General features: G+C 40.4%; 1 protein-coding gene across 1 annotated transcript in view; it reads right to left on the bottom strand.

Moving 5' to 3' along the window:
• The window catches only part of LOC311144919 (small G protein signaling modulator 1-like), a 90,840-nt gene extending 75,089 nt beyond the window's left edge, over positions 1 to 15,751 (bottom strand). Inside the window, exons 1-2 of the mRNA XM_084181098.1 lie at positions 15,571 to 15,751; positions 15,409 to 15,452 (exon numbers count right to left, since the gene is read on the bottom strand). Of these exons, the coding sequence (XP_084037224.1) occupies positions 15,409 to 15,452; positions 15,571 to 15,637 (111 nt within the window). The 5' untranslated portion in view covers positions 15,638 to 15,751. The remainder of the gene's footprint in view (positions 1 to 15,408; positions 15,453 to 15,570) is intronic.
• Between the last annotated feature and the right edge of the window lie 281 nt (positions 15,752 to 16,032).

Here is a 16,032-nt window from a genome sequence, read left to right as displayed (position 1 = left end):
TCAGCATTCTTTGTCCTCCAAACACGACGAGTTGAGTTTTTACCAAAAGTTATATTTTGGTTTCATCTGACCATATGACATTCTCCCAATCCTCTTCTGGATCATCCAAATGCACTCTAGCAAACTTCAGAAGGGCCTGGACACATCTGGCACTGCAGGATTTGAGTCCCTGGCGGCGTAGTGTGTTACTGATGGTAGGCTTTGTTAATTTGGTCCCAGCTCTCTGCAGGTCATTCACTAGGTCCCCCCGTGTGGTTCTGGGATTTTTGCTCACCGTTCTTGTGATCATTTTGACCCCACGGGGTGAGATCTTGCGTGGAGCCCCAGATCGAGGGAGATTATCAGTGGTCTTGTATGTCTTCCATTTCCTAATAATTGCTCCCACAGTTGATTTCTTCAAACCAAGCTGCTTACCTATTGCAGATTCAGTCTTCCCAGCCTGGTGCAGGTCTACAATTTTGTTTCTGGTGTCCTTTGACAGCTCTTTGGTCTTGGCCATAGTGGAGTTTGGAGTGTGACTGTTTGAGGTTGTGGACAGGTGTCTTTTATACTGATAACAAGTTCAAACAGGTGCCATTAATACAGGTAACGAGTGGAGGACAGAGGAGCCTCTTAAAGAAGAAGTTACAGGTCTGTGAGAGCCAGAAATCTTGCTTGTTTGTAGGTGACCAAATACTCATTTTCCACCATAATTTGCAAATAAATTCATTAAAAATCCTACAATGTGATTTTCTGGAGAAAAAAATGCTCAATTTGTCTGTCATAGTTGACATGTACCTATGATGAAAATTACAGGCCTCTCTCATCTTTTTAAGTGGGAGAACTTGCACAATTGGTGGCTGACTAAATACTTTTCCCCCCCACTGTATGTAGGTGATAATGTAGGTTCAATCACTAAGGCAGCCTGAATGGCTTGCTGCTTCAACTTAATCCCGTAAGTATAACATATTCACATTGTTTCCTCTCTATGGGAATTTATATCTGATGTTGATATGCTCATTAACAGCACAACGTCATGTCACTCCTTTACTATCGATTAGCCATGTGCAGAATGTCAGTCACCTATTACCCTATGGCCAATGAGCACAGCTGACTAATGCAACTTTACCACGCTTGCTAAACAACCTATGGGCATACATGTGCAATAATTACCTTGCCCTCTTCTCACCAATGGCAATACATCTTGTGATGTATTTAAATGAAGACTTACTCTTGTTTCTCTCACTTGAATCTTACAGCAAAAGGTTCACAGCAGACTCTTCCACATAGTCTCTGTTCAGATACATTGACATGCCTTTGCCTATCGTGGCTAATTGTGTAGGCTACCTTCGCTTGCAGTTTGCGATTCGGAGGATTGGCTGGGGTTTTAGGCTATTGCTCTAATTCAATTAGCCTACCTCTCATTTCTCTATCCACCTAGTATTATAGAATCATGGTCGCCTAGCTGATAACTGTAGGCTATTCAAACAAGTGAGAGCATTTGCCCAAATCGATGCATGGCGCGGACCTCCGGACCTTCTTCTATTAAAATTGCCGGGGAAGCTAGCTTTTCCCAGCTCCTGACAAGCGTAGCCTCATTACTGTATCGCATGTCGCTGTCTGCATTTTAATTAACTCAATCATGCTGCCGTGTCTAGTGTCATCCCAGTTGATGTATTTAATATCATTCACTTCATCCATCAGATTCGGATGGATTTATCGTAATGCATGTTTTATGCAGTCTTCATGTTTTTCTTTCGGGATTCATAATCACTATAATTTTTTGACTAAAGAGAAACTATACCTTAGAAAATCCATGAATGTATAATTATTGTGCAATTTATATAGTCTACATTTAGGTTTTTCTTTCATTATTTTAGGCTATCTGGTATTAGTGCATAAGCCTAAACCTTAGGGCTTAACTGTACGCGTGACAAACTGCTTACACAGCCAATCGCCAAATAATGCTTTTGGGAATGGGCAGAAAAAGTGAACATCAATCCACGGATGCAAAAAGGACATTGTCGAAGTTTAATTCAATAAGACAAAATCTGCAAAAGGAGAGTTTAAAATAAAGAGAAGGGAGGGCCAGAAAAGCAATGTTTGGGAAAGATTTGGTGATGTGGTAAAAGAGGATGATAGCAGTGCCGGCTGTGTTATGTGTGATGACTGTGAGGTGCTATTCAAATTCAACAGTCACAAGAAGGGATTTCAAATAGGCCTATGGCATGTCAAGGGAACTGCAGCCTACTGTTTAAATGGGTTAAATGGAAACTGAAATCTGGATATTGACTAACCAGAATAACCTACTGTTTTTTGGCAAACTCCAAAGTCCTCTGATAATACTAGTACCGTGCAAATCGACATCCCTGTGTTTTGAGAGAAATGTCTGAGTTTTACAGGTGTTGCTGGCAGTTTGAGCAAGAAAACAATAACTGATTTGATAAACTGAATGAAGTGCTGTGCGTAGCCTATATATGAAGGGCCTACATGTATCAACTTTCACATTGAATGCTTTTGTTTATACGTTTTGTGCGAATGAATTGAACATTGCCAAACGCGTCATAAAAAAAGATTGCGCCTATTTAATGCAACCCTTGCTGTTTATAGATCACAAAGCAGCATACACCTGAGCTAAACGTTTGGAACAAGTTCACTTTCTCATCCATAGCCTAAAAACACACATCAAGTGCAAGTTAGCTATTAAGCTCACATCTGAAGGATGGGGGGCATTTAGGACGTCTTCTACAGCGGATCGCTAAAATATCCTAATGATTATGATCACACTTCCTCAATTCAAATATTATGGCGACAACACCAAAGATGGTTTTGTATTGTTTAGAAACTTGGGAACCAAGCACGAGTTATCAGTGTAGCCTGTAATCACCTGGACTGTATCGTCCTCTGGAATAATGGACATTCTGGGGTAATAAATACACAACCAACGTTCTCTAGTAATACTAGTCCCATGCGAATAGGGCTATAGCCTTAATAATAACTCCTGCAGAATTAAGCATTTCTTGCAGCAAAATGATACACCAAATGTAGGAAAATTTTTGACATGGGAACAGAAGTGGAGAAATATGATTTCTTTATGCATCTTGAGAGAATGCAATACTCAGTTAGCTAAGATCTGTAGAGGTGCTGTCTTCATCATAAAAGCTGATAGTATTTCAACCACATAAAATATGCATCGAAGCCGAACTGAAATCTTATCAGCAACACGTTGGGTCGTTTTTCACAGCTTTCTTTTTCCTTACAACTGGTCAAACTGATGTCATTTGGACATTTTGCTCCGCGAAAGTTGACAGAAAACTTTACCGATGTCAACTAGATTGAAGAATTCATTCTATCAATCTATTACATTATTCTGTTGAGCAAGGGTTTATTTAGTCTTCTAGTGCAACATATGATGACAAAAGAGAAGCTACATGTATCTAATTATAGACAAGTTGACTAACAAATAGCCTACCAAAATGTCAGAAATTATAAGCAGAAACATACAGTATCTAAAATCAGGCATAACAAAATCCTGTAACCCCTGTCAAATTTTTTTTTTGTTGCAGTCTTTGACTGTAGCCTATGGTGCATTTTCTATATTTGCGAGTTAGGGTTGGGTGCGGGCCTCAGATTTTCATTTTAACACATATAGGTCAGGCGGTTGCAGATGGGTTTTAGCAATTGCGGGCGGGTGCAGGTGAACAAACAGCTGACCCGCGCACCACTAGTCTACACGTAATGCATAGGCCTAGTGATTATATTATCGCTCTCTATCGGCTATCGTGCCTGCGCAAATCAAATAATATGTTATTGTCATACGCACAGGATAGCCTACATGTGGTGTCGGCCTGCAGTTCAATGATGTGCTTACTGGTGGAAATCTTATTTACTCATGGGGCTACGTCTATTTTACCATGTCTTGTTGATCGAGTACGAATCTAGCTCACATGTGCAGTCTTTTCGTGATTGGTTTCAGGCTGGTTAGGCCCAGGTCTATTCTCCCTCCCGCTTAATGCGTTGTGCTCTTTTCTCTCTCCTCTCTAGTGCTCTCTCCTTTCTATTTTATTCTATTTAGAATGTATGGAACGCCATTAACACCAGTGTTCCTTTCCATGATCGTGTCGTGCTGGCCCGTGGGAACGCCCGCTGGTCTACGCAGGCCTAGTGTGTCGCGCTGATCACCGCTTATTGGCTGCATGGAGTGGACTTGAACTCAAGAGCAGTTTGTCGAACAGCCTGCAATCATGGATCGGTATTGTATAGCTATCAGTGGCAACATCTAGCCTATCCTAAAGGCCTGTAGGCATAATCATCCAGATTTTACATTGTAATGTTGGCCTACATGCATAGGTCTAATTGTAGCCTTATTCACAGTGGTGCTTTGCAAGATCACTGTTATTTTATCAAATAATCTTTCAGTGGGGAATATTTCATTAATGCTTCATGAGCTTAGTATGCCTCCTACTGCCTATTTTCTCATCACTATAGGCATTTTCATTAATTGCTGTCAACAAAGTGTTTATCCGAGCGATTAACCGACATTTCTGTCATTTTTAAACAACTTTAATTGACCCGTTTATTTCTGTGAGCTCAATGCACTGTTTCTCTAGAGATAAATCAGATCAAGCCCGAACTGTGCGATGTAGTAGGGAGTTGTAGTTTCCAACAGGTCAATATTTGACATTGTTTAGCGCAGACAACGTGGTCATTAACTACAATGACCATAACCCACTGGAATCATGGTTATAGTCTCCAGCCCTCCCAGTAGCAAACCAAGTGGCAGGGCTGTCATTGACTGGAATATATTAATTAAGGATTGTGGCTGTGAGCTGCAGTTTGTTGCCTGCTAGAGTTCATGCTTGTTGTCTAATAACATTGTTTATCGTTACAGGTGGTGCTTCAGCTTTCAAAGGACCAGGCTACAGTGAGGGAAAAAAGTATTTGATTCCCTGCTGATTTTGTACGTTTGCCCACTGACAAAGAAATGATCAGTCTATAATTTTAACGGTAGGTTTATTTGAACAGTGAGAGACAGAATAACAACAGTGAGGGAAATAAGTATTTGACCCCTCTGCAAAACATGACTTAGTACTTGGTGGCAAAACCCTTGTTGGCAATCACAGAGGTCAGACGTTTCTTGTAGTTGGCCACCAGGTTTGCACACATCTCAGGACGGATTTTGTTCCACTCCTCTTTGCAGATCTTCTCCAAGTCATTAAGGTTTCGAGGCTGACGTTTGACAACTCGAACATTCATCTACCTCCACAGATTTTCTATGGGATTAAGGTCTGGAGACTGGCTAGGCCACTCCAGGACCTTAATGTGCTGCTTCTTGAGCCACTCCTTTGTTGCCTTGGCCGTGTGTTTTGGGTCATTGTCATGCTGGAATACCCATCCACGACCCATTTTCAATGCCCTGGCTGAGGGAAGGAGGTTCTCACCCAAGATTTGACGGTACATGGCCCCGTCCATCGTCTCTTTGATGCAGTGAAGTTGTCCTGTTCCCTTAGCAGAAAAACACCCCCAAAGCGTAATGTTTCCACCTCCATGTTTGACGGTGGGGATGGTGTTCTTGGGGTCATAGGCAGCATTCCTCCTCCTCCAAACATGGCGAGTTGAGTTGATGCCAAAGAGCTCAATTTTGGTCTCATCTGACCACAACACTTTCACCCAGTTCTCCTCTGAATCATTCAGATGTTCATTGGCAAACTTCAGACGGCCCTGTATATGTGCTTTCTTGAGCAGTGGGACCTTGTGGCCGCTGCAGGATTTCAGTCCTTCACGGCATAGTGTGTTACCAATTGTTTTCTTGGTGACTATGGTCCCAGCTGCCTTGAGATCATTGACAAGATCCTCCCTTGGGCTGATTCCTCACCGTTCTCATGATCATGGCAACTCCACGAGGTGAGATCTTGCATGGAGTCCCAGTCAGAGGGAGATTGACAGTTATCATACTTCTGTGATCATAGCTTATTGGTTGTCGTGCAGTCATGCCACTGATAACTTATGTACACAAGTTGGGCCTGGCGCAACCTCTATCACAAGCTCTCGTCACTAAACGGGTTACCGCTGAACATCATGTCTCTTGTCTTTGAAGCACAGTCTCATAGTTAATAGCCAAAGTAGTTGCAGCACAAGGTGTACTTCCTTCCATATCTGGGGCCAGTGCTCCAAGCTTCAAGATTACTTGAGCACTCATTCAACTAATTTGGATTTCCAGGACTCTATTTAGTTGATTATTATGTCAAATCTTATCTTCATTTGGAAGTATTGCGTGCCCTAGTACTTTCATTTTCAAAAGGGTGAGTTAACATCAGGATCATGCTAATTCATAGCTATTCTCTTCAATGTTGCATTATTATTAACTTTCTCAGCGTCTTAAAGTTACATTTACATCAGAATTAGTGTAACTGGATAACTTGGCCCCACGTACGGCTTATTTCATCACTCTCCTATGTGTTCTTATTACATGCGCACTAAGAACCCTAATCGCATCCTACCAAACTAACAACGGCTGGTCCTACAGTCACCACTTTGTTGCAATTTTATTAAAGCGCAACTGAAGGCAATAAACAACTTCTCTGGTAGAAAACAGCCTGCGTGGCATCCATATTAGTCAGACATTTCTGTCAGAAACAGATCATCTTGAAATGTGCCTGGACGATCTCTGATCGCATTATGCGTTAGACAGTTTGTCATTTGAGTCAGGGCTTCACTACGGATGCTTTCCACTCATGTACTTTTGGGAGATATTCAGGTTTAGTATTTTGCAGGCCATTTCCCTTACATTGGTAAATCTAGAGCGGGGCCTCAACTCATAGGCCTAGCGACGGCGTCACGTCACACACAAGGCTAATCACAATAACTCAAGCCACTATTACATCTTGTTGCCTATTGTCTAGTTGTCATCTCAGCCCTATTTATATTATATCAGCACGATTCCTTTCCTTGTAATATGCTCGCTGACGCCTTATTCCTGGTTTCCTATGGTTTTCTTTGTGGTGAGTTTACAACTTCCCCTGTGTCTTCTGTTCCTTCTCGCTATGTATGTTTTGCTGTTCAGGTTTCCACCCTACTAGTTATTGCCTTATTCTTAAGAAATCTAACGTGTTTGGTTGCACTTTTTATAGCTGGCATTAACACTCAATTCAGAATTTCTATAACTTCTCGCTCGACTGCTCTCTGCTCCACATCATTCGCTGTTTCTCACCCCACCTAACTTCCTTCATCCAATTCCAACTCTCTACTGCATACAGTGTACTCATCCTCCTCTCATCTACGTTACACTGGCCATTCTTTTAGAATTGGGTCGCAACCACAGCAGCCATGGAAGGTGTAGGCCAGAATTCCCCAACTGGCGCCAACGTATTCCCACACATAAGAGAGATATACTGTATGCGATCGTATACAAATGTAATCAAGGTTTGAAATGATTATGCTTTAGTCAAATGTTATATCTGTTTGGGCTTCTTGCGGTCAATTTGCAGTCTACAAATGATTTGTAATTCTGCTCTGGCCCCCTGACCATCCGCTCAAGAAAAAAATGTTGGCCTGCGGCTGAATCTAGTTGATGATCCCTGGTATAGACTATGCACCCTCACTCTCCAGCAACTACCGTAGGTTGAATGGTTATCCTCTGCCTACCTTTCATACGTTAGGATCAATTAATCAGCGTTCATAGTGGCTCCACGGTACCTCAAATTATAGTTATTCATAGCTAGTCATTTCATGTGAATTATAATTAGTCATGCATATAGAGTTGGTCATTGATTATTGCTTCATTCATATCATTCTCATTCCATAGCCACAGTTGGTGATTATCCAATTACAAACGTTTGTAATTATTAAAATAGTAAATGAAAAGGTGGTTATTCACTATTACATATTCTCAAATGTAACAATGCTAGGCATTCTGCAGGTCTGCATTGACATGTGTCCCTATCTCCTCGCAATATATCATGTGTGGTTGGATTCTACGTACAAGCAGACGTAGCATTCGGTCGGTTTCTACGTAGAAGTAGATGCAGCATTTCAAACTAACACATCAGCAGATGTAAGATTCTGGCGCTCAGCAGGCCATGCAGCATCATAATTCATTGATCTATTCAAATCACATTACGACATTCATGGTTAGGTTCTACGTACATCTACGTAGCATTTGGTTAGGTTCTATGTACAAGCAGACCTGCATTTCATCTAAACACATCAGCAGATGTTCAATTCTGGCACTCAGCACGCTATGCATTCACTGTACAATTAATTTGATACTTTTCATTACAGCATCATTTCACTTTTGTTTCATTCTTTGCATGGATCTCTTTTCCATATAATTAATATATTTGTTTCCAATTTCTAGATCCAATCGTTGCTTGAGACGTGTCCCATCTCCCTGGTTAAAATGTTGCATGGTTTGTCCCTTTTCCCTGGTGAGTAACTCACATTCTTTTGGGGGTGTTTCGATGCCAGCTGCCCCGCACAGGGCTACCAGCATCACAACATCTGACTCCGAGGATCATCCCTCGGAGACGAGGCCTGTATTTTAATTTTTGTTGACGGTATTTTATGTTTTTGAATAATAAAAGTTCTACATTGTCTTTATGAGTAGTAAGTGACCCTAGGGTGGCGACACATTCTACAGGATTTCAATGGGTCTTTCTACATTCTGATTGTTTTATACTGTTCAATTAATCTTCAACAACAAATACATTTCAGCATTTGCATCAATTTCTGCACTCATTTGAGATCATTTCCACACTGCCACATAGGGCTGCACGATATGGGCAAAAAATCCAGGTCTAAATGTTGCAATTGCGATATGACTTGCGATTTATATCAAAACACTTGAACTGTTAGAATCATGGAAAATGAATTAATATTCTGATTCTATACTTAGAAGATAGTGGGCACTTTGAATAAAGTGTTGTTTGACATGACAATGAATTAAAAATGCCATGGAGGAGTTATGTGACAGGGTAATAGGAACCAAAGTGTTGGTCAGTGTTTCCTAGGGGACCCTATAATCTTTGGCTACATTAAATGTTCTCTCTTAGCTACTTCATGTAGGGAACATATTCATGCTTCACCTATTCCTCTGATTTAGAAGATACTGTTGCACAAACAACATGCTGATTTAGGCCTACACAATCACTGGTATCAGGCTGTATAGCTAGCTACGTCTGCTCTGACTCAGTACATTTATTAGCCAGCTAGCTAGCTAGCGATCAGCATTAGCGGCTAACACGGCTTAGCCACCACTTGCTAAGAAAAGACAAACTAGCTGTTTGCAGAAACAAACAAAGTGTAATTATAGAACGCTTGTGGATTTATATTAAGAAGCAAAGTTGAAACAGCATCGTAGTCATCAACATTGTTGCATGTGCTGCATTGACCAGGCAGAATGAACGCAAGTGTCTCGTGGTCGAGCAACAACAAATGCGCTCCTTGAGTGACAGGGGGCGGGGCAAGTTCTGTGTGGAAAGCGGCATGAAGCGAGATGGCTCCAGTAGCGGAGTAAACTATAAAAATTGACATTACACACGGCATACCACATTTAACAAACCAAAACATTCAAATACCATTATAGAAGGTAAAGCAAAAACCCAAACCAGTACATGTTTAATACCGGTATATAGTAAAATACGGTATACTGCCCAGTCCTAGGCACAGCGGGAATTTATATCTGATGTTGATATGCTCATCAACAGCACAACGTCATGTCACTCCTCCTCTTTACCCACATGTAGAATGTCAGGTATTGTGTGTAGATTGATGAGGGGGAAAAACAATTTAAATCAATTTTAGAATAAGGCTGTAACGTAATAAAATGTGGAAAAAGTCAAGGGGTCTGAATACTTTCCGAATGCAATGTATGCATCTGTTGGGCCTCAGGATCTCGTCATGGCATCTCTGTTCATTCAAATTGCCATCAATAAAATGCAATTATGTTCGTTGTCTGTAGCTTATGCCGACCCGTACCATAACCCCATCGCAACCATGGCGCACTCTGTTCACAACATTGACATCAGCAAACTGCTCGCCCACACAACACCATACACGTGGTCTGTGGTTGGGAGGCTGGTTGGAAGTACTGCCATATTCTCTAACGACGTTGAATGCAGCTTATGGTAGAGACATTTATATTCAATTATCTGGCAAAAACTCTGGTGGACATTCATGCAGTCAGCATGCACGCTCCCTCAAAACTTGAGACATCTGTGGCATTGTGTTGTTTGACAAAACTGCACATTTTAGAATGGCCTTTTATTGTCCCCAGCACAAAGTGCACCTGTGTAATGATGATCATGCTGTTTAATCTGCTTCTTGATATGCCACACCTGTCAGGTGGATGGATTATCTTGGCAAAGAAGAAATATCACTAACAGGGATGTAAACAAAATGAGAGAAATAAGCTTTTTGTGCATATGGAACATTTCTGGGATCATTTATTTCAGCTCATGAAACATGGGACCAACACTTTACATGTTACGATTATATTTTTGTTCTGTGTAAAACATATATCTTTAGAACATCACCTTATCAAGCTCAGTTTGCTTCCTCTATTAATTGTCTATTATTTATGGTTTACCAACATGCTATGAATACTAACTGTAAGTCGCTCTGGATAAGAGCGTCAGCTAAATGACGTAAATGTAAATGTAAATGAATACATTAAGCTTTAATAATGCTATGTGTATGTAGCTATAATGTCTTGTTCATTGATGATGTGCTTATAGATGTGTAATGCATGCATGTGTTAATGTGAATCTTTACCGCAAAACAAAATCAAACCACTGAAATACAATGGGGCACAGCAAATGTGCATTCATTGGTTGGTTGGCAGCTAAAATAAATGTGCAAACTGGGGGGCACGTCACTTCTCTCAAGCCTTACTGGTTCTATCCCACCATCAGTCAGAATCTGGATCCCATCCAGCCATCACATAATCTAACTGGTGAGCTGTATTAGCAGACGACCTGCAGGTTTCTATGGCGACGGCATGTGTCACTCTGTTGCCTCAGTCCCCACCAGCTATCTGAGAGATACTGTAGCTGGTGGGGACTGAGGCAACAATGACAGAGAACGTCAACAAGCCCATTCATCAATGAGAAAAACAGATGACTGGTATTATGCATGATCATTGGCTCGCATTTCCCTTCATCAGCATAGGAAACAGTTCGGTGGAGGGATACGGACTGTGTTTCATTTCATAATTCCATAAAAATAAATATGTAGGCCCCTTGAAACTGTGTATATTATTATAGTTCCCAAAAAGTTTAACTTTCAACCTTATATGCACTTTTAACGCTAGAGTACTCTTGTCTTCCATTTCTCTTGTATGACATTTAGGCTAAATCTATTTGGTGAGCAGTAATACTTTTGACAGCTAATAGGTGCCTTGTTTATTGCCCAAAGGACAAGATCACTTCCATGCACAATATGAATCTTTACAGTCGCGTTCCGCAAGGGCTGGTGTCATTAGATGAAGCATACAGTACGTTCTCTATCAAGTATCACTATATATCTCTGCAGTCACAGTGAGGATAACATCTCATCAAACCTGGCAACCCTCCACTACCGCATAAGGGGGCTTGGATAGAGTAGATTTACACAGTCTTCCCATTAACTCATGCTATACAGCCACAATCAGAAGAGCCCATACATCATTCCCCATCGGCTGTTACAGTGTAAAACAACTAGCACAATTATGTAAGACAAGCTGTTGGCTAAAATCAGATGGCTAAAACTGCAGTTATACTGCAAAATTACTGTTGTAAAAAAAACAAAGGTTGTTTTGGAAGCAGTATTTTCAATATACTGCAGTTATACTGCACTCTGACTGCAATCGCTTTTCATAAGGGAAGGACCTTGTAAGGCCTTACAAAGATGTCCCTTCCTACTGTCAGTCTCATTCGCTAAATATGGACAGTTTGAACACAGCATTTCATAATCACAAGTAGATGCATTGCTGGACACAATGTTTCCAAATGTTACTCATGACGGGTTTCTATGGCGACAGCACGTGCCTCAGTCTCCACCAGCTATCTCGGAGAGATAGACCGTCAACAAGCCCATTTATCAATGAGAAAAATACAGATGACGAATTATGCATGATCATTGGTTCACATTTCACTTCAACACAAAAACGTGTTCACAGATTTTATATGACAGAAAATGGTTGTAAGTGGCTAAAATAATCTGTTGACAGTTCCTACTGTGCATTATTTGAGTGAATGACTCATATACCAAAATCAAATGCTGAGAAGTGACAGACTTGAGACAAGATGAATTCAGCTGTTTCATTCACATCGAAATTACTTGGCAAGCATACTTCCAAAGTTGTGGCAAAATGGCTTAAGGACAACAAAGTCAAGGTATTGGAGTGGCCATCACAAAGCCCTGACCTCAATCCTATAGAAAATGTGTGGGCAGAACTGAAAAAGCGTGTGCGAGCAAGGAGGCCTACAAACCTGACTCAGTTACACCAGCTCTGTCAGGAGGAATGGGCCAAAATTCACCCAACTTGACCCAAGTTAAACAATTTAAAAAGGCAATGCTACCATATACTAATTGAGTGTATCTAAACTTCTGACCCACTGGGAATGTGATGAAAGAAATAAAAGCTGAAATAAATCAATCTACTATTATTCTGACATTTCACATTTTTAAAATAAAGTGGTTAATCCTAACTGAGCTAAGACAGGATTAAATGTCAGGAATTGTGAAAAACTGAGTTTAAATGTATTTGGCTAAGGTGTATGTAAACTTCCGACTTCAACTGTATATGATATATTCGTTGTGACCTTGCTGAAACCTTATCCTAAGTAAGAAGCCAGGCAAAAAAAAGGTGACTGATACAGAAAAGCAAATGAAAGGTGAGCTGTTGCCCGCTGTGCCCTACTCCTCCTCTCTCCTTATGTAAACACAGGTGTGTGTGATGTGTGTCGGAGAGGGGGAGGGAGAGAGAGGGAAAGCGAGAGAGCACCCAGATACGTCCAGTATAGGCTTTTCGCATGCTTCCTTCACTGAACCCCACAAGCATAATGTTCTTGCCTAAACCCAGGTAGACATTGTACAAAGTGGCATGTAGCCAGTTGGAGAGGGAGAGCATTCAAGCATTCACTGCCACGTCATCAGACAAGCCGTATCCAAGCTAACACAGGGGAGAAAGAATGAATGAATACAAATAGAGGGTAGAGTACATGTGTACAACACATAATGTCCAGGTGAACATTCACAATCTTATCCAGACGCGTGCTGCACATAGATCCCATTTGTGGGTGGTATCCTTAGGTTTGGCAGCTTGCTAGTTGTTATTTTTATTTGCTACTTGGTAAAAGGTTAGCTGATGCAGCGGTAACACTTTTAATTAAGGTCTCTTAATAAAACACTGATAAAGAGGTTATTTCCCATGTATTAATCATTGTTCCTACATTTGTAAATGTCAATAAGCAATCTCTAAATAGTCATTTATGCATTTATAAATAATATTTTAATTAATCTGCCTTTTTCATCAGCATGCTAGGCTAGCTAATGCTAAAGCGTCCGGCAACAACTCACCCCAATGCTAGGTGTCGATTTTCATGGAATCCAATTGGCTGCTTTAGCATCAGCTAGCCTAGCAAACATATTTGCTTATTTTTTTTCTTTAAGCAATGGCTTTTTTCTGGCCACTCTTCCATAAAGCCCAGTTCTGTGGCGTGTATGGCTTAAAGTGGTCCTATGGACAGATACCCCAATCTCCGCTGTGGAGCTTTGCAGCTCCTTCAGGGTTATCTTTGGTCTCTTTTTTTGCCTCTGATTAATGCCCTCCTTGCCTGGTCCGTAAGTTTTGGTGGGCGGCCCTCTCTTGGCAGGTTTGTTGTGGTGCCATATTCTTTCCATTTTTTAATAATGGATTTTAAATGGTGCTCCGTGGGCTGTTCAATGCATCTGATATTTTTTTATAACCCAACCCTGATCTGTACTTCTCCACAACTTTGTCCCTGACCTGTTTGGAGAGCTCCTTGGTCTTCATGGTGCCGCTTGCTTAGTGGTGTTGCAGACTCTGGGGCTTTTCAGAACAGGTGTATATATACACACTGAGATCATGTGACAGATCATGTGACACTTAGATTGCACACAGGTGGACTTTAACTAATTATGTGACTTCTGAAGGTAATTGGTTGCACCAGATCTTATTTAGGGGCTTCATAGCAAAGGGGGTGAATAAATATGCACGCACCACTTTTCCGTGATTTATTTTTTAGAATTTTTTGAAACAAGTAATTTTTTTCATTTCACTTCACCAATTTGGACTATATAGTGTATGTCCATTACATGAAATCCAAATAAAAATCTATTTAAATTACAGGTTGTAATGCAACAAAATAGGAAAAACGCCAAGGGGGATGAATACTTTTGCAAGGCACTGTATAATGCTGTATCACTTGTTAACTTAACGCATGTATGAGCCCTTATTATTAAAGTGATAATCACTTTTTTGCAGTTTAAGCTTATTTTAGACTTCTCTAGGGTGTTGCTCTTTCTTCCATTTTTACATTTCCAGAATATCTTGGCTAGACATTTTTGAAGAAAGTAGTAATACTAGTAAACACAGATCGTATCAGTTAGCGGTGCATTCAAAACCATGGGTAAAGAGCTCTGTGTTTACAAAACTGTTTGGGAGGTTGAGAAATAAACTAAAACTTCCACACACAAAAAATGCACTATACCTTTAAGATTACCTGCATTTCTATGCAACAACACTTCAATTTAACATACCTATAGCTTATTTAGTTAGTATCATAATTATATGCCAGTAAAACAGAGGGTGGCTTAAGAGTCTTGCTTGACTGCATTCTAACGCATTTTACTTGTTGACGTTAAGTAAAGTGTTAACAATAAATGGGTTTAACAACAGCCAATTTCTCTTTTATGTTTTACAGTCTAGCTTACACACCAACTACAAAAAAGCATTATGTTTAAAAACCCATATCAGTTTGGGACAATCTGTTGATGAAGGCTCAAATAATAATGAACCTATAAACTACAGTTCCATGATTTAGGCTAGAGTTCCATTATTATTTATAGACCAGTACTATATAGCATACCCTAAACCCCTAATTAAACACTTAATTATTTCTAAGAATATGGTTGACTTTAAAATAGATATTACACCTTGTCCCAATGTTCATCTTATTTGCAATGATGGATAGCAAATACACGAGTGGATGTAGTGCTGTTTTACAAGCTATTAAAGTATGTAGGCTAATCTGTGCTCACCAAATGAAAATGTGAATAGTTACTGTAAAAGTAAATGACTGAACAAAAAACGAACATAGCCAATCTACTCAGGGCGGGCCTATTTTAGCAATGTCGGAAGTTTACTCATAACCAAAGAGTTTGTTTTTCTGATTCGATAATTGTTGCAGGCTGTCAGGTAACACCCACCTCCTTCTTGACCGTGCACAGTAGCCTCTGACGCATCTCTGCTTCTAAAACATATCAGAAAGGGTGTCATGTCATTTATTTGACAATACATTACGTCTACATCTTCAGTACATGATAGATACATCATTTGGTTATGTTTTAAACGCTCATGGTTTCTCTCACCTGACATTGCTGCTGCTGCTGCTGTTGTTGCTGTTGTTGTTGTTGTTGTTGTTGTTGTTGTTGGCATGAAATTTAGTCTCCTTTCCGTTGCTCCTTCACACTGATCCCATCAGCCGTATGTGGTTATATGGAGCCAGAGAGCTAGTCAGCGCTCGAGCCTTTACGCACACCTCTTAAAGCTACAGCAATCTCTAAATTCGATTCTTCCTCCTCAGTCTATAGACTCTTCCCAGAAACGCGAAATAAAACTGCTACATGTGAAGAATAAAGTGACTATTTTATACGTTTGCCGAGATTTTTTACATTTTACTTCTGTATTGTCTAATGACAGTACTACACATCAAAGAGACAGTGCCATTTAGGCATAATGTAACCTATTAAATACTGAAAAGCCTGAATTTGTCCAAACAGGTAGCATATTCTTCACATGGCCTTCTTCTATAAAGTCAGGAGCATATCATT

Source organism: Coregonus lavaretus (genome assembly GCF_964263955.1).
Source record: "Coregonus lavaretus genome assembly, chromosome: 17".
In the NCBI taxonomy this organism is placed as follows: domain Eukaryota; kingdom Metazoa; phylum Chordata; class Actinopteri; order Salmoniformes; family Salmonidae; genus Coregonus; species Coregonus lavaretus.
Note: the sequence above shows the minus strand (reverse complement) of the source record. Positions and strands in the feature narration are given on the sequence as shown.